Source organism: Chenopodium album, chromosome 24 (assembly GCF_948465745.1).
Source record: "Chenopodium album chromosome 24, dcCheAlbu1.1, whole genome shotgun sequence".
NCBI classification, from domain to species: Eukaryota; Viridiplantae; Streptophyta; class Magnoliopsida; order Caryophyllales; family Amaranthaceae; genus Chenopodium; species Chenopodium album.
In genome coordinates, this window is record NC_137857.1 from 37,257,877 (window position 1) to 37,277,946 (window position 20,070).

A 20,070-nucleotide genomic window follows, 5' to 3' on the forward strand; every position below is an offset into this window, starting at 1 on the left:
AATCGATCATCCTAATGAGCCAACATTATAATTAAAAATTAAACCAACACAATTCGATCAAGTGCACAAAAATAACGACATAATGGATAACGGACTACGTACTACACATAACTTTAATAGTTGTACCATATGCCAAGAACTAAAAGTCTATCCATCCATCAATTTCCACTGTGTTTGGTTTCTTAATAGATAAGTACCTTAGTAGGCAGTAATACCAAAAATGTCATAAAAAATAACAGAAAAACTATGTAATTCCAACTTATCAATAACTTTATATTATATGATCATCACTTTTAGTAAAATGACTTTTAATTTGAATTTGAATTCATGCAGAAAGTAGTGGGAGTGCATGCATGTGAGGAAAGCCCACTAGAATAGACTAGTGTATTTCATGCTGCCTACCTCTACAATAATAATCTACGTCCAATAGCTATATTTGTGGGTCTTATGTTTGTTTATTTGTGCCTATTTTTAGAGGTATAATTTTCTAGAATTATGGCATGTTATTCAACTATGTCATCATTATATGACAATATTATTTATGTTCCGCACATTTTTGAGGATGTTTTTGGACCTTCCCATATGTTTTATGCTCTCTGTTTTTGGTAGGTTGTACAATTTTATCATATTTTATAGACTTTGGTTGTACTAGGGTGTGAACGTCAACTACCTTGTGTGGCTCTTTTACAATCAGAGTAAAAGCAAATCAATTACAGAATAACCGACTTCCCTTTATCCGAAATTGATTGTCACGGTGATAGTATAGTTAAACCTGTATATATGAGGCCGCTTCTAATAGAGCAAGTGTCACCCAAAAACAACTAGCTAATTTGGACTTTTGGAATATGATAGACACGAAATAGTAAGATTAGGCGGATAAGTGATCACGAAAATTTGAATTAAAAATACCAAATTGTGGAAAAGTAAACAACTCATTGACTTTAAGCTCATGACCCATGACTTCATGAGTAGGGTTCAATAATTTCTTGAATAAACTCAATGAGAAATTTAGTGTTGAGTTTTTCAAGTTTCATAAACTTGGCCTCTTTTGATCATTAAAGCCCCATAGAATGTAAGCTTAATGACAACAAACAAAGGGACGGCTGCTATACCCTTAGAGCAGAGTGAAGCAGAAATGCCCTCGCCCGGGAGGGTGCGGTCAAGATAAAGAATAGCACGTTCGTACATTCACAGTTTTTGAAGCTATAAATTCAAGGAATTAAAAGTGGAAATGAGTCCTCTATCCTCTGATTCCTGAACAAAGATTAATCATGTTATACAAATCAATGGGACAAATTTTTGGTGCACCCAGCACTCTGTTGTTTCTAAAATTGTCGCTTTCCGGGCAGTCAAACGCCAAGTTCACCTCGACCATTCAATATTTTCCAGTAACTACAACCTATTTCAATTATGAATGAGCAAACATTTCTTGCTCTTAATTATAATCTTTGTGAATACCAAATTCAGAAAATGAGTGACTGGGTAATCTTTGTGAATACCAAATTCAGAAAATGAGTGACTGGGCATGTTCGGCCATTGCCCTTCCCTATTTGAAGTGTACAGGAACTAGGAAGTAGCAACGTAGCGGGATTCAAATTCCTGTCCCCTTCTCATGTTCAAAGGACATGATCGGTTAGATTTAGAATCAACAGGTTAAGCCATGCCAGTTGCGCTGTGAGTAGAGCTCAGACCACAGCACCATGCTTTGCAGAGCAGAGGACCCAGTCCACCAAAGTAGGAGACTACTACAATCCGCGCTACATCCACATTTCGGGTTAAAGCTGCAAGCGATAAGATTGAATTGATATCTTTCAATCAATGCCTTGACGTAAATTCAGATTTTTTACACCTGAATATTATCACACATCCAATCAACCAAACAAAAAGCTCACACCAGTAAAACAAATACCTATAGAAAGACGAATCCACAAAAATAGAAAAACAGTAAACTAACATAAACTGATATCTTTTATACAAGTAGGTTCATAGGTTTATACATCCAAGTTCAAGACAAAACTTAACAGTGGCTGTGGCAACACAAACAGAGCTAATATTATCTGAACTAAGATATTGCAGACAGAGGCTGGAAACTCCCCGCTTAGTCATTAAACAAAATTTGTGCCACCAAGGATCTAGACCACACGGAACAAATCCCAACTATGCGACAAACTGCTTAACCTGATACAGATAAAATACAAAAAAAAAATCCATTTGAAACATCCTAAAACTTGAAATCCTTCTTCTTTGACTTCCCTTCCTTATCCTGCATCTTTCGCTTCCTCTTTTTCTCGTTCTGTAGCAGAAGATATCACAGAGAAAAAGGATTAGCAATGACAGGAACATGGAGTTCTTGGATAACTGAAATACAAAAATAGCAAGCTACCAACCTCTGCAACCATATCACTGAAATCTTCACGCTGGCTACGTAATCTCTCCTCCTCCCTTGCTTCTTCATACCTGAAAAATATAGCATAGAAAAAAATTTACATAAACAAAAAGACAGAAAATTTTGAGCCAGTAGCAATGAAAGATACATAAACAGGTGGACGATATCTCAAATAACTAGAAACTTACTTCGCAGCCAATACGTTGTCAATGGTCTCCAACTCTTCTGGCTGTAGAGAAACATCCACTTTATCTGCCTTTTGACCCCTAAGAAGATCAACCTGTAAACGAAAACCATAAATAAACATCAATAAGTAAATTAAGAGTTTCAACCTCATGTTCTATTAGCGAATGTTTACCTTCTCTAATTACTTACTAGGTCAAGTAAATAAAAACAGATCTAGTACATAACAAAACTAGATGTCTGTATTATATCTTGTTATAAATAAAGGCATCAAATGCCCAAAAAACACTTACAATGTTCTACTAGGATCAGCTATTAAGTAATTTATACAAAAAACTGTAGAGTAAAGTCATTCTGAAGAATGGAAAATTGGGCTACATAACACATATCCTGAACGGCCAATGGTCTGTACTAGGATCAGCTATTAGTAGTCAGTACATAGATTATAGAGTAAAGTCATTCTGAAGAATGGAAAAATGGGCTACATAACACATATCCTAAAAGGCTTCTGTTTCTTTCAACTTATTTTGTCTTATTTCAGATAAATAATTTCAAACGAGGTGATATAAATTAAGATTAAGTTCAAATAAAATGACACTCACACATAAGTTATGCTATAGACCTATAGTGAAATAAGTGAATAATATCAGCTGAGAGTATGATTTCAGACAAAATCAGTTGAACCAAGCAGAGCCTACTAAGACAACCCTTCTCAATTTATTAATCTATAAAAAGGACTATTTTGCGATGGTAAGAAATATAAGGTTCCGGGGGAGGGGAGGAGGACAAGAAAGAAAGCATAATTTTTTTACCCTCTTAGCTCCTGCTTTGTCTTGATTAGTAGCTCCAACAACATACCTGGTAACAATAAAAGATACTTCAGCAATGTGAAAATAAACAGTAAAATATAAAATCAATATTCCCATAAACAAGACAGACATTAACAAGAACAAGAATACATACGTATGACTTGTTCCCAACAATGTGCCTGGAGCAATTCTCTCTTCTTTTTCTTCAAGTACCTTCAAAAACACACGAAACAAAAATAGATTAGAAAACAGTCAATGGCACATTAAGCACAAAGATTATAACCACTGAAGAGCAGTAGCAGTCCTAAATCCTTGCTTACTTGATAAAGAGGTTTCTCAGGCTCTTTCCTCTGTTGCTTACGAAGGTCAATAACATCAGGCGTTTCAACACCAGTAGGAGTACTGCAAAAAATAAAAAGTCAAAATTCATCAGCAGTGGAAATATAGCATGATTATCAACTCAACAACGGCCTGACATACAAGGATATTTCTTTCCTGAAAATGGAAATGCAGCACTTTAACTAGCTGAATACCTTGATAGACTATCGATAGACTGAATGCCATCCTCAAGCTCCTCCTCCTCAAGTTCTTCTTCCTCTTCCTCCTCTTCTTCCTCTTCTTCCTCTTCCTCTAAATCTCCCCAATGCTTGGACTTGTCCACTGGTTCTTCCTGAATCCATTAAACAAATTAACTAATCTTAAAAAACAGAACAGGAAATGAGACTGGCCACATAAAAAAGATTGAATATATAAAAACAATTCATGAACCAAGTATACCTCATAATTAGGTTCATCTTGCTGCTGAACACCAAACACATCTCCATACAGTGGGCGTCCATACTATCAACACAAAAAAGAAACAAAAAAAATATCAGCAATCAAATATGGGAAACAGGACTAAGTACACACCAACTAAATTAGAGTTAAATAAAACACTTACTTCATCAACAGGAGGTTTGCCCCAGCCACCAGGATGATAACCAAAACTAGCACCAGGTGGAATAGGAGCATTTAATCCAGGGATTTTCAAGTGTGGGTATGATGGTGGGGGGCCATATCTCTGGGACAAGAAAGAGAATTATAAGTAACCAAGAAATAGATGCATACCTAAGGAGATGAATTACAAAACTACCTGCATATTAATAAGCCATGGAGGAGGGGCGCCCTCTGGCATCCCAAGAGCTTCCTTCAGCTCCTTAGACAAGGTGCCGGGCTTCATCTCCCTGAGTTTTACCTGCATTAAAACCAAAAAGAAGTTGTCATTAATCATTTAATGCCATATGTGGAAAAAACATGTTACATCACCTTGATCTTTAATAAAGATTATTACTTCAACATTATAGCCCATTTGGTAGGTGAGAGAATAATGGTGGTAATGATAATGAATAACTGAACTCCATCCCCAAATATTAAGTTTTACTTTATAAATTTACACTATCATTGAACAACTCCTTTAGATGTGGTAATGAAATTTAGGAAGAAATCGAGAATTAGATGAGTGGACAAGCATTACTATAGACCTTGAAGTGAGATTATACTTGCAAAATTAAACTATTAATCCATAAACAATACCATCATTTAACAATGCCTACCATAGTCCACAAGTCAAAACCATTTAAATGTTGAGCAATTACATTGTTGGTGAAGTCATTCCCAAATACACGCACTTTCTACAAGGCCCTAGTTACACAAGCTAGAGCAGATATAAGAAAACTTTACAGATATTCAGCCTAGTAGCCTACTCAGGCTACAGATGGAGGAAATACATCACAAATAACAAGAAAATTCATTATTCTCTCCTTTCCTTGGTTAGAATGAATAATAACATGACAGTCATTATCATTTACTCATGCCATCCAGAAAAGCACCACTTCCAACCAACGACAGAAGCAGCCAAACCTCTGGTCCTCAGGTATGAGATTGTCATGCAATTGAGTACATAAGGCTTAGACATCCAAGCCATAAATAAACTTTTCTTTAATGGTGATTGATCATGTAAGGAAGATGATAATTTTGGCAAAGGACCAGACTGTAGAAGCAAAATCAGAATACAAAAATTCAATCACAGTAGAAATGGAGATTCAAAAAACCATACCTCAAATTCTTTCCCTTCATAATATAAATCACCATATGGCGTCAACTTTGGCTTTGTCTGATATTTGAAAAATGCATCATGCAGAACCTGAAAGAGTGAAAGAAAAGATAATGTCAAACCACCCATCACAAAGTCAATCAAGGACATTTCCATAACCAAGCCATATAATACAAGGCACGGTACAATGCACCAGACACCACAAAAATCAACAAACCTGATAATCAATATCCATTTTGCCCATCTTTGGCTGCATGCGTTCCCTTTGTTTTTGCTTTAACTTCTTACTATCTTCCTTTTCAATATAAGCCTGTAGATAGGAAAAGAAAATTAGTGAAGATTAAATAAACGAACCCATATTCATGACCGAGAATTCTTTGTAACAGCAAATTATCTGATTCAATCATTACAATATTACAATCTAACAAGAACCCCTAAACTACATGTAAATATTAACCCGGTAATGACAAAAAAACAGCAATTGGAGACGTCAACATGCACTAATAAAAGCTCATCAATCCAATCAGATAAAAAATATCCAGGACAACTTTTTGTTAAAGATCAGACTATGTCAACACAAGGACTGCTAATTTAAACCAACCAGAAGCCAATTTCTTCCCTCAATTCCAAAAATGATATTTAATTGAAATTTATATGAAGGAAATGAGAATGACAATGAGCTTAACTTTTTTCTAATGTCACCAAAACATGAAAAAAAAAAAGACTCGTTAACTAAAGTACAGAAGGCTAAGGCCAAAATGCCAAATAAAGATTGCTTCAGCATACATGGGAGAATGCATGCTTCCTTATCTCAAGTTTACACTATATACCATAACTTAAAGCTACACAGGTCAACAATCCCTTACAGTTTGTAAGGTTACCTGTCTAATCTTTTCGATACCAGTTGCAGCAATAAAATCAGGAAGCTGAAACGGCTGCTTTTCGATACCACGCTTCCCCTACAAAACATTGGTCAACAACCGATGAGGGAAAAGTTCATGATCAAATATGGGCATAAAATTTTTACTGATGATAAAATACAATTTAGAATTTTAGATGTTAAACTGTGAGTCCAATCTAGAATTTTAGCCAGATCTCAGATCATCTGGGGAAAACATGTTCAGCCTAAGCAATAATCAAGTGTGCTGAGGAAGCTGAAACCAAGAAGAGACATAACACTGACAAGATCACAAACACACTGAACATCAATGTAGGAAAAGCAAATATACAGCTTAAACATCTTTAAACCAACATTATGAGATATCAATCATGTTCTACAACCCAGCCCACACCGCCTGACATGTTACAAAGAACCCATTCAATGGTCCCTTTGCAGAAACCTACCTGTCTCGTCTCCATGAATGTCACAGCCGCTACCCTGCAAGAACCACATATATGCGTATAAGATAACACCTCATCGACTGTTATCGACCTCACCCTCTCCCCCAAATCACACAAACTAATAGACCCATGCTTATGCATACATATAGTAATATAAGTAGAGGGTACATCAGCAACATGTACTAACCTGCAAATACTTCCTCTTCTGACACCAATGCCTAGGGACAGGAACCGTATTTCTGTATGACTTGAGAAACACCAGCAACTTGGGGTCATGAGCAGTTGCATCCCAGATCTACAAAAATCAAACATAATCAGAAGTAATCAATGGGGCAGAGCAACAAAAATATGGATATAAAATCCCAAACTAGTCAAAATCCAGTTACAAAATCTAGGTGTAGAGTTAATGTATAGGTACATAGCAAATCTTTGTCAATCAACAGCACAAACTATGTAACTCAACTCTTCATTTCACCTCAAGCATCCATGTCCAATAAATGAGGCTCCAACACAGTCATGTATATGGAAACTTTGACATTCAATTAAGGCCAAAACCATGGATCGAAGAAAAGCAAAGTCGAATACTTTAAAGAACACCTATGTCAGACATACCCAAGTTCGAGTAACAAAAGTAACATATTACTCTTGATGTAACTTCAAGTACCCATGTTGCATCCTAAACACTCCGACAGTCCGATATCGGTATGGACACTTTATTTTAGGCCAAAGTCATGGGAATTTTTTAAATATAGTATAGTCGGACAATTGATACATAGCCATGTCGGACACGAGTGCTCAAGTTCGAGTAACAAAAAGGAATTACCATTTCTAATGGACAAAAGAAACAATTTAAGAAACTGCTATTAAGAAGAACTGAAAACAGAACCTGCGAGTAACAAAAAGGAATTACCATTTCTGACGGACAAAAGAAACAATTTAAGAAACTGCTATTAAGAAGAACTGAAAACAGAACCTGCATATTTACATCAGGGCATGTTCTTTACACCAAACTACATTGAGCTGGACTAAAAAAATCAAGCCAAATTAAACTTTGCGCTGCATACAGGTGCATCATTTTTTATTATTAGCATCTAAGTAAATTAAATTGGGCCTGTTTGAGTCGAACTATATCTAACTTGTTTGTGCTAAACTGAACATATGTTTTTCTTTTCTTCTTTAAAAGTTGAAAAGCATACACCCAGGCAATGCTAGAAATGGATTTTTTTTTTTTTATTTATTTATTTTTTTTTTTTTTTGGGTGGGGGGTGTTTGTGTGGTTAACTGGTTATCACCTAAGGGCTTCATTTTAAAAGGCGCAAGGCGCACCAAGGCGCAAATGGTCCTTGCAGCCTAGGCGCAAGGCGCGTGCCTTTTGCATGCAAGGCACATGTATTTATATATTTATTTCAAATTATTTTTTACTTTGATTGTACTTAAAACCAATTAAAAAGGTTCATAATAAATTAAATAATGATATATGTAAAGCTAAGGTAGTCTAAAATTTGAAAAAATGTCCACCATTCTTCAATTTATAACTTAAATCTTAGTTATTTTCCTTGAGGCGCACCTTACCAAAGGCGCTTTGAGATGCACGAGGCGCGCGCCTTCCGTAGGTGACTGAGCCTCACCTAGCTAAAGCCCATTTCCGCCTGAGAGCAAGGCGCGCCGCGCTTTTTAAAACCAAGCCTAAGGGAATGGAATAGTGGTTGTTAAAGAAGGGATGCATGTAACCTACGTGGTGGGGGAACATTTACCTTCTTTCCCATTTTATGAACAGCAAATCCCCAATCCCCACCCCTTTACTAAGCCGCCACCACCTTCATTCACCTTTCTTCTCCTCAACTTGTTTCATACTAACCATTAATACATTAAATGCCAATTCAATCATCCAGTCATTAACTTAGTAGTTCTGAACATCTACAGATCCCAGGGCCAAAACTTCTTATTACCAAATGTGATCATAGCACCCCTCAAACTTTATAATCTGGATTTGCCCCCACACATACCCCAGCTCAAATGAAACAAAAAGGAGAAACATGTTGCATTAATCAGTAAAATCTTTAGAACATCAAAATAAGTACACACCTCTACCACATCAGGCCTTCGGCAAATCTGCTTCAGCTCGGCAATCTTCATCCTCCTTTGCAGCTGAAAAGGAGTAGAGAAGAAAAAGAAAAGAAAAAAAAAGGTATTAAATTGGAGGAAGACATTACTTTCTAGAATACATACTATACACACAGGAGGAAAATAAACATATAATTGTAAAATAAAAGCAATACCTTCTTTTTCTTATTTGAAATCCCTTTCTCCTTCTGTTGATTATCCTGATCTTCCTCATCAGAATCTGAGTCAGCTTTCTTCTTTGCTGCATCTTGATCTATCTCATCCTTTTTTTCATCAGCCTGAGTCAATTAAAGCAAACAGAAAAGCTGATTTTAAGCCAAAAGCATATTTTCAATAATCTTTTTTTTTTTCATACAAACAAAACAAAACACTAGTAATCACAATACCTCATCTCCTTCAGGTTCCTTGAATGAGAACTTCTCAAAAACCCTTTTGAAATCATCAAGCAAGTCATCATCTAAGTCAGCTTTTTCAGGCACATATTTCACCTCAACTTCCTCCAAAACCTGAAAAAATGAAAAGAGAGAACGAGGGTAATATATTGCCCAAAGAAATTCAATGAAGAGCAGGAAAAGTCTTGCAACACGTATATTCCACAGTAGACAACAGAGGAAGACAAATGGAAGCTGTGATTGTCAAACAAAGAATCAATTATAAGTTCACAATTTATTATAAAATCTGCAATCACAATAGAGAAAGAATAAACTTTTACGCTATGTTTGGATAGAGGGAAATGGAGGGAAAGGAAGAGAGGAGAAATGGAGGGATGCATCCTCCCTTGTTTGGATATCTAATACAAGGACGGAAGGGCAGGGAATTGGAAGGATCCATTTTCCTTCCACTTTTAATAAATCAAATCCCTCCATTGTTGGAGAGATTTGGAAGGAAAATGGAAGGTCTCCTTCTCCCTCCCCGTACCTCCCTTTCCCTTCCCTCTTTTTCCTTCCCTTCCCTTTCCCTTCACTATTGTTATCCAAGCATAGTGTTATAGTGTACTTGGATAGTAAAAGGGGAAGGAAAAGAAGAGGAGGGAGGGGAAGGGGAGGGAAGAATGATGAGTTTTCCTTCCAGATGGAGAAATCAATTTCTTGCAATTTAAATCCTCTATTTCCTTCTCTCCAATACCCTTCCTCATTTTCTATCCAAATAAAATTTATCTACCCCTCCATTTCCCTTTCCCTTCCCCTTCCCTTCCTTTCCCTTCATTTCTTTCAATCCAAGCAAAGTGTTAAATCCAATGAAGAGACATCAAAGCATAATGATACGAGAAAATCTATTAATCTACAATAGAAATAAAATACTAAAAAGGCCTTTAGTAGATCGCAAATTTTGACCATATCCTCCACGGCTCACCATCAACTATGTTTTGGAAAAAGAGCCTGCTTGTAATTACAATTAGACCTTTTGATCTCTTCTTCAATTCGGCTATACACGCTCCAAGCCTCCAATACATAATTTAACCACCAAAACAAAAAGAGAATTTTATCCACCCCTTCCAATACCTAAGATGAGCCTCGGTGAACTCAAACTTCCCTATGCTTTACTCCTTTCTTTTACCCCCAATCAATGCTCAATCAACTCACAATAAATGATTTTCAACCCAAACTCTAGAATTCAAAATTACCCTTGAGTACTCACACTAAAATTTTTTAGTACCTGATGTACAATCAAACTTATATTCTATCCATTGAGCTATATAAACCTATCCACATAGTAGCAAAACATTTTAATAAATACACCATTCTTATCCATGATACAACCAAGATACTAGTAACACATATTGGAGGGTACTTCCGTCCAATCTTAGTTCTGCAATATAGTTATTAGCATCCCCCTCAATGTCACTTTCACACTCAACCCTCTTTTATTTCAATATAACTATTGCCACCAAAATTCAAGCTTATCATTATCACCTCCACTAGATAAGTCAAATACAGAATGACACAGGCAAATTGAAAAAACTATGATGATCATTTTGTTTTTGTAGTAACTTGAAAATACCATGTAATTATTAGGCAACACTTGCCATTAACTTCTGTACATCCAAAAGAAAGATATGACTGGTGTAAAGCACCCGCAGATAGGACAAGAAAAAACTCATATTAGTAACCTCTCATCTGAGTTCGCAAACTCCCACTTTGCATGGTAGAAGCAACCTCATGATGATAGCATAAGCATCCAGATCTTAGCAAAAAGCAAGCAAAACAATTAAATCCCGAGCAACTATATACTTGTTCACTATCATATAATACAACAAGGTTTACCAATCAAGTGTGTACAAGTCGAATGACAATACTGATAGCAAAAGGACGGATGGAGCAGACGTTTGAACATAAACATCTACCACTACGTGTAGCCACGCCCTGTTTAACTATGATCGACAACTCTTTGAGGGGAAATCGTATAGCCTATCATCTTAGACTATGTGCAAGCAATTTGTTTCAAATGAGTCCTAACCACAAGTAGCCTTATAAAGAACATCCATCAGAATAAGAATTAATTTCCAATTCATAGAAAGAGGAACAAGATGAATTCAGCATAATAGCATCAAAAAACATAAACTAAAATCACATTAAACACTCATATCATAGCATTCTTATCATAGCATACACAGTAAGAAACCCAAAAACCTAAACCCTAAACATCAACCAAAGTACCAAACCCCAAAATCAAAACCCTAAACTCACCAAAACCAAAACCAAAACCCTAACCCTAATTATATAAAATCAACAACCAAAAAAAAGAGAGAGAAAAACCTGTTGAGGAGCGTCGCCATTAGAGACAGCAGCATCAGCATCACTATCATCCCCATCATCTTTAGCTTGAGAAGAAGCACTCTTCTTCTTCTTCTGCTTACGACGACGGCGGCGACGATCGTTCTCCTTGGATTTTTTAGGGTTTGCATTGATATCTCCATTAGCGACGCCGCCGTTCTGGAAAACCGTCGCAGAAGCGGCGGAATCGACGCCGGTGTTGAGTACCTCCACCGTCATGGCCGCCGCAACAGTCGGCTCTCTCACTATTTCGGAGTGTCTGAGTTTCGATTGAAGGAAGGGGAAAAATTAGAGAGAATGAATAAAAGGGTAAATCCGAATGTTTTGTTTTGTTTTGATTTTTATGTATTCGGAAACATATGTCATGGCACGTGACTGTTGATATTTAGAGTCGGTTTTTTTATTTAATTATGCGAAATTAGGGTCTGTTCTCTTACGTTGAAATTCAGTTCAGTTCAGTTCAGTTCAGCTCAGCTCCGCTCAGCTCAGCTCAGTTCAGTTCAGCTCCTAATTTCCTTCTCTTATAAAATATTCAGTTCAGTTCAGTTCAGCTGAGTTCATTTCAGTTCAGTTCAGCTGAGTTCAGTCAATGAGAACATGCCCTTAATGTGTGTCCTAGACGTTATACTAATGACCGGATTACAACAACAAATGTAGTGGTATACTATTGCATTACTAGAAGAGTTCTTCTACTTCCTTACCCTTCTTTTGCAAAACATGATAAAAAGTACATTATTTGAATATTGGATGATAAATTATTGTATTATACAATTGTATTTTCTTAGAAAAAGCTTTTTCCAATCCTCTATTTTCCTTCATTTTTGTTTTTTTCATATTTTCATTGTTGTTTTCATTAGATGGTGAGAATTATTAATTTTTCTCATTTTAAGATAAGTAATTTTATTAAGAAGGTATGCCACATTTCCCTTTATACTTCACTCATTCCAATGTATAATCAAACACTCAGATGTATAAGTTTTTCTATAATCAAACACTTAAATGTATAAGTTTTTCTATAATCAAACACTCAAATGCATAAGTATTTGCTGTATTTCTATAACCAAACACTAAAATTTCTCTCCTCTCGATCTATCCTTTCCCCTCCTATAATTGCTACTATTTTTTTTTCAAATGTATAAGTTTTTATGTAATCAGATACTCAAAGAAAAACCCTTTTTTATGATTAATTTCCCATAGAAAATGATTTTCCATAAAAGATAATTCATCAAAATTAGGGTTAAGCAAAACAACCCAAAGGTCTGAACATCAGATTCAATAATTTAGAATATTCGAGCCGATATTATTTTTATGATTTTGAATATCATAAAACGGATATCTGATCCAAATATCCAAAACTTCAGGTGTTATTTTTATATATATATTTTTGGATATTGGATATTAGATGTCCAAATCATTTTGGATCAGATTTGGAAAATGAATAACGGATATCCCTAGTTTTGGATGTCAGATATTTGCTCCAAATAAAATCCAATAATATTTTAGAGTATATACTTCCTTCGTTTTTTTAATAGTTGCAACAATTTGACTTTTAAACTATTCATATACTTTGCTTTGACTAGCTTAGACGATTTATACTTAAGTAAAAATATAGTCATGTGTGATCTTGTTAGATTCGTCTCGACTTATACAATTTTAATATTCTACATGTTGAGAATTAAAGATATTAACGATTGAAAACATTAATCAGCAAGCGTGAAAAAAGAAGTGTTGCAACTATAAATAAAACAAAGAAAGTACTATATAGTCAGGGGCCGTTTGGTTGTGGGTATTTATCAAAGGGAATGGGAATCAACTGACCCGATTCCCTTTGTTGTTGTTTGTTAGACACTTTCTTTCTTTCCCTTTACCCCCTCCATTACCCCAAATCCTTCTAACTTCATTCCCCACCCCCCTAGACTTTCCCATTCCCTTTCCTTAGCCACCCATCCACCACCACACCCACACTATCCACCACCCCTTTACCTTACCCTCACCACCCAACTGCCACCAGTCACACCTCCACCGCCATCGCTGCCCTTTCCTCGACCACCGCTGACTGCCGCTCACCGATAAGACCCAGATCTGACACCCTCACAATTTTCACAAACCCAAACCCACTATCGCTGATCGAAGCTTACCATCGTCGACACCCTAGATCGACTCACCATCCCCGAGACCCCCACAAACCCAAACCCACCACTGCCGACACCCTCACCTAGAGCAGCGGCGAGGGCAGAGAGCAGCGGGGAGCAGCGGGGCGAGCAGCGGCTAGGGCAGAGAGCAGCGACGAGGAGCAGGGGAGCGTTTGGTGGGGGGCGAAGGGCGGTGAGTGGTGGTTGGGATGTGCGGCGAGTTGGTGGGGGCTGGTGGTGGCTGGGAAATGTGGGAATTGAAGAAATAAGGTGGTTGTGTGGTGGTTGTAGGGTGGTGGGTTGGTGATAGTGTTTCCCTTTGTTTTTAAACAAACAACATACAAAATTTTGGGTAATTTCATTTCATTGTCTTTCTTTCCCTTTGTTCATTCCATTCCGTTTACCCCGTGTAAACCAAACGGCCCAGAGTATAAATGTATAATACTACGGAGTAGTAATTGATTAAAATTGAATGAAGGGACTATAATCCTAAATTCCTAATCCTTACACCGACACCAATCACACCATCATGGCATCAAGCAAATTCCCAACCAAAGGGCCATACTACTCTACAAAACATCCCACAAACTCTACCATGCACCTCAACACCAACAATTGCCACGTCACTCACACCTATTCATAAGATTACGTGGCAGCACCTGATTCAATGTTATTCCATTACACAAAAAAAGAAATAATAAAGCGCAAATTCTTTCTCCAAGAATACAAGTATTTGCGTGAAATTTGGGTTTTTTGTCTTAACAAACAAAAAATAAAAATCTATTAAAAAAAAAAAAAAAATGAAACTTACACAGCACCCACTTTTTGACTCACCATCACTTTCTTTGTCCAATGCTCTGAATTTTCTTCACTAAGATCTCTCATTTCATAAAATTTGAGGAAACAATTGTATAGATCAAAACAAACCCAAGATTTTTTTTTATTTATTGATTTCATTGTTTTGATTTTTTGAGAGTTAAATGAAAATGGGTATTATTGAAGAAAATGGGATGGAAAAAATGGGATTGAAAAATATAAAGAATAAATATAGAAGAATGGATTCAGATTTGAGTGTAATTTCAGAAAATGAGGCACAAATTTTGAGGAAAAGAAACACCAGCAAATTTGTTATGGCTTCTGCTGTTTTTGCTTCTCTCAATTCTGTTCTTCTTGGTTATGGTAATTTTTATTTTCCCTCTTAATTATTAATTTATTTTCCCTCTTAATTATTTATTCTTTCTTAAGTTTTAATTCTTTGTTCATCCCATTTTGGTTAGCATTAAAATCTTTTTGGGTGTTTATCCCATTTTGGTTAGCATTAAGTTTTGTTTATCCCATTCTTTGTTGATCCCATTTTGGTTAGCATTCAGATAATGGCATTTTTTTTTTTTCACCCATGAATGAGAGTGGTCTTATATATATATTTTTTTGGATGTAAATGCTTTTATTTGTGTTGTTGGTGCAGTGGTGCACATATATTTTATTTGTAAAGTTGGTGCACATGATCATATATACTTATGAATCTGATTTTGTGTGCAATTGATGACTTGAACAATGAAGTGTTCAAAAAGTTAAACTAAATGCAATAGAAAAATATTATTTGTTGGTTCTTACCACTTTGGGTTGTACTTGTACATGTACATGTACATTCATTATATTTTTATGTTCGAATTAAAAATGTTGTATAGTTTGGGGTACTTGTTGAAAATTGCAAATGTTGTTGAGCCACGAACAACACACATGTGAGCATTTTTTTGTCCCACACTAAAAAGACGGTGTCTTTGGATTGAAGGAATTGGAGGGAAAGGAAGGGAAGAGAAATGGAGAGAATGAGACATCTTTCATTTGGATAACAATTGAGGAAGGAAGGGAATTGGAGGGGAGAGAAATGAAGGGATTAAATTGTAGGAAATTGATCCCTCCAACAATTGAGAGATTTGGAAGGAAAACTCACCATTCTTCCCTCCCCTCCTCTTCTCCTCCCTCCCCTTCTTTTCCTTCCCCTTTCTTTATCCAAACAAACTGTAAAGGGGGAGTGTAGTGGTAATGGAATCCCACATTGAAAAAATTCAAGAGTTACCACCACTATATAATGCTAAGGGGCTACTCCCCTCATTGCCATATGGTTTTGAGGTGGAACTTCCTTGGTCTTGTAAAGTTGTGGATTTGCACACCCTCATGACGGGTGTGGCCCAGATCTGTATTTGACAGTTTCAGTTTAAGGAAAGGTAAAAGTATGAGGATTTGTGCATTTGTCATTAATTGTGTCCTGACATAGATACATTGTTTTATACTACTTGTTGTAGATGTTTATTTTATTGTAAATGCTAGTATGCTACTTTCAAGTGAGCATAGTATGGAGTCTATTTTGATGTAGAAATAGTTTAAACAGATATCTAGTTGGAGCTGTTAAAGAAGATTTCAGCAGTACTATTACTTTACTGACAGTAAGAACTGATGCAATCTTTACTGTTGTCATGCTTCGTCTAGAAGTGATCAAGTGAAGTTAATGTTTGCAAATTTCTGTTTCAGATGTTGGGGTGATGAGTGGAGCAGTTATATTCATTCAAGAGGACTTGAAAATATCAGATGTACAAATAGAAGTCCTTGTCGGGATCCTAAGCATAATTTCGCTATTAGGCAGTTTAGCTGGTGGAAAAACGTCTGACACAATAGGTAGGAAATGGACAATGGCATTAGCAGCCATGATTTTTCAAGTAGGGGCTGGTATAATGGCATTAGCACCAAATTTCGGGGTGTTACTAGCAGGAAGGCTTTTTGCTGGAGTAGGAATTGGCTTTGGTGTCATGATAGCTCCTGTCTACATAGCTGAGATAGCACCAGCAGTCGCTAGAGGATCATTAACATCCTTTCCTGAGATCTTTATAAATTTTGGTATTCTTTTGGGTTACATTTCTAATTATGTATTTTCGGGGTTTCCTGCTCATATAAACTGGAGAATAATGCTTGGTGTTGGGATTCTTCCTTCCATTTTCATCGGTGGTGCACTCTTCATCATCCCTGAATCTCCTAGATGGTTGGTAATGCAAAATCGTATTGAGGAAGCAAAGGTTGTTCTTCAGAAAACTATTGATAATGAAAATGAAGTCGAGGAGAAATTAGCAGACATACAGAAAGCTGCAGGAACCACCAATGCTGACAAGTATGAAACAAAAGCAGTTTGGCAGGAACTCTTACATCCAACTCCAGCTGTCAGGAAGATGTTAATTGCTGGGTGTGGAATTCAGATTTTCCAGCAGATAACAGGTATTGATACCGTTGTATATTACAGCCCTACGATATTCAGAGATGCTGGAATAAGTAGCAACACAGAGCTTCTTGCTGCAACAATGGCAGTCGGATTTACAAAAACTTTCTCTATCTTAATCGCTATCTTTCTCATTGATCATCTAGGTAGAAAGCCTTTGCTCTATGTGAGCACAGTTGGAATGACTGTTTGTTTGATAGGGCTCAGCCTAAGCTTAGCCTTACTCGGGCATGAGCCAATTGGTATTAGATTGGCTTTGTTGTTTGTTTGTGGAAATGTGGCCTTCTTTTCTGTAGGAATTGGTCCAATCTGCTGGGTTTTAAGTTCAGAAATTTTTCCTCTTAGGCTTCGAGCTCAGGCATCAGGTCTTGGGGCTGTCGGAAGTAGGGTCAGCAGTGGCCTAATCTCGATGTCCTTCCTTTCAGCTGCCCATGCAATCACTGTGGCTGGAACCTTCTTTGTATTTGCTGTCATCTCAGCCTTGTCTGTTGTATTTGTGTACAAGTGTGTGCCTGAAACCAGAGGGAAATCTCTGGAAGAGATCGAGGTGATGTTTGATGAAGATAAACTACCAGGATCAGGTGAAACGGAGCTTGCAGACACCGCGAGTCTTGTGCCCAAGGAATCAAATGGAGCATAGTTCATTGCTTCGTTCTCATCACCATGTGTCCAATAAGACTTCATAGACGAGCATTTTCTTGCAGGGACCAGGGAGTCACGGACTACAGAGTGTGCATAGCACAGGATATGATAAGCTTTGGGGAATCTTTTTTTTTCGAGTTGGGCATCAACTCATGATACGCCTAAAAGGTTGTTTGGTACGAGTCTAAGCAGGTTATACAATTATTCTTTAAGGAAGGTAAAGGGGGTAGGGGTTGCTTCATCAAGTGTAAATGTAATGTAAGTTGCTTTGATGTGGATTCCCCCAAGAAGATTAGAGGATTGGTTTCATGTATGAGCTATGACACATTCTTTCTATGATATGTTATAAATCCTACATTTATTCCTACAAAATTTGAAGCTCAAATCAAAAATCCGATTTGTCCTAAATTTGACAATAGATGTCGCAAAATATGCAAAATATGATAACACTAAAGATTGTGAAATTTGAACTCAGCTCCTAAAGTCCTACTACATACTACGGAGTACTAAGTACTTGGTATGTACTATAGCACAGATGTAGGAGCTTGTTTTTAATATCAAGAAAACACAACTCAGGAGTTTACATATGTTACACTACGTTTCAACCAATAGTTTCCATGAACCTCAAAAAGAGACCATGCATGTTCCAACCTCTCATACCTACCTATTGTTGTTAATGAAGTACTGTATAATAGAGTGGTAGAAAACTTAAAAACGTCTCTGTGCCACGTAGACCACGTCACATCACCTACTCTAAAGGGGATTCGAACACCCAACCTTTTATAAGAAAGATAGTTACTAACCATCTAAGCCAATCATAAACTATGTTATAAACATGAAAATAAATGTACATAATTGATAATCCAAAAGTCTAATTAAAGTAGCAACCGGTGCAATGCCCGGGCTACACACTAGTATTGAAGTTAAAAGTTGGTGCATGTGCATTGCAAGGAACATTCACTAGTCGGTCTAGTTCTCAATATTATAAGAGTATATAGGAGTCCAATATTGACATGTATTAATGTATATATCTACATTTACTCATTTAGAAGTAGTTTAAGCGTATAATAGAGTTTCAACAAGAAGAAGTCGTGTTCCATGAATCTCAAAAGAAGACATACTCTAACCTCTTACGGTCTTACCCCATGTTAATGAAGTAAGATAGAGAGATCGAAAAATTAATTGTATTTCAAAATTTCTAGTATGTGTGTTGGTGAAAAAAGATGTCATAACAATAAGCTCAAAATAAAAATTTTAAAACGCGATAGCATTGACTCTTTAAAAGCTATAATGAACTCTTTACCTCTTAGGTTCAAATATTTAATAATCATAAGATTCATAACTTTGAAAGTGACCACCTTTGTGTCATCAACTCCATTAACTAACAATACGGAGTATCACTCATTGTTTTAGAGAGGCAAATTGGTTTAAAGAGGCAAATCAAGCAGCATACTTCATTCACATCAAACTCTGGCCACTTCTCACCAACCACGCATTATTTGATTTTGTTTTTTGTTTTTTGTTTTCTTGTATCGTTGTGATGTATTCTCTTAACATTCGAAGTATATATTTGCCTTATCTACATAAAGCAACTAAATATACATTTTAATATCGTCATGGGTGGCGCTAGCCGGCAGTGTTAAAGAGATTATATTCCAAAGTTCTGGATTATATTTCAATAATATATGCCCACGTCTCCATCAAATTACTCCATGAATACATGCCTTTAATTAAAAATTGGTACATTGCAATAAGACGTTACTTTTAATTAAAATTAACTGATACCCTAGCTAGCTAGTACAATTATTTAAAGAGGAAATGAGTTGCCCAAAGGCCAAAATCCCAAAACCATACCATGCAATTGCACGACCTTTTTTCCATACACAACGTTATATTAATAACTACTATTGTACGAAGTATTACTTAGTTGTTTTCTTCTTTGTTAAATCTCAATTTTTTTGTGTTTTACCTAGTGGAACTTATACTTTAAACGGATGCATCATCATATTTATATGACCATATGCTTGCATTTCATCACCAAAATTGTTTTATTGTAAATTTGTAATGTTTTAGTTTATCAGCAAAGATCAACATAAAAAATAAATAGAATAAACAAGGAATATATGGTACCCTGCCTACATATTCAAATTCGTTCTTTCCCTACCTTATAAAAAGTACAAAACTACTCTTATGAATAGTGTTATACCAATTCTACCCTTTAAAATGTGTATTTCCCTACCTTATAAAAAGTACAAAACTACTCTTATGAATAGTGTTATACCAATTCTACCCTTTAAAATGTGTATTTACATTTATACC

At 36.3% G+C, this 20,070-nt stretch overlaps 2 protein-coding genes across 3 annotated transcripts; one reads left to right on the plus strand and one right to left on the minus strand.

The window, feature by feature from the left end:
- Positions 1-1,934: 1,934 nt before the first annotated feature.
- LOC145610262 (uncharacterized) lies at positions 1,935-12,025 on the minus strand. The gene is made up of 18 exons (XM_081665572.1): positions 11,692-12,025; positions 9,322-9,441; positions 9,091-9,213; positions 8,897-8,959; positions 6,999-7,106; positions 6,352-6,429; positions 5,688-5,780; positions 5,474-5,560; positions 4,511-4,612; positions 4,319-4,438; positions 4,156-4,218; positions 3,912-4,048; positions 3,699-3,780; positions 3,533-3,591; positions 3,382-3,427; positions 2,575-2,666; positions 2,388-2,457; positions 1,935-2,293 (listed from the first exon to the last, which is right to left on the minus strand). Exons 1-18 carry the CDS (start codon positions 11,926-11,928, stop codon positions 2,222-2,224), a joined length of 1,752 nt encoding a protein of 583 aa, XP_081521698.1. The 5' UTR covers positions 11,929-12,025; the 3' UTR covers positions 1,935-2,221.
- Positions 12,026-13,468: 1,443 nt separating this feature from the next.
- LOC145612086 (putative polyol transporter 4) lies at positions 13,469-18,121 on the plus strand. 2 transcript variants are annotated; one of them, XM_081667453.1, is made up of 2 exons: positions 13,469-15,020; positions 16,374-18,121. In XM_081667453.1, exons 1-2 carry the CDS (start codon positions 14,822-14,824, stop codon positions 17,747-17,749), a joined length of 1,575 nt encoding a protein of 524 aa, XP_081523579.1. In that variant the 5' UTR covers positions 13,469-14,821; the 3' UTR covers positions 17,750-18,121. The 2 variants fall into 2 exon arrangements, with proteins under 2 accessions (XP_081523579.1, XP_081523580.1); XM_081667454.1 differs by lacking the exon at positions 13,469-15,020 and adding an exon at positions 15,072-16,288.
- The last annotated feature ends 1,949 nt before the right edge of the window (positions 18,122-20,070 follow it).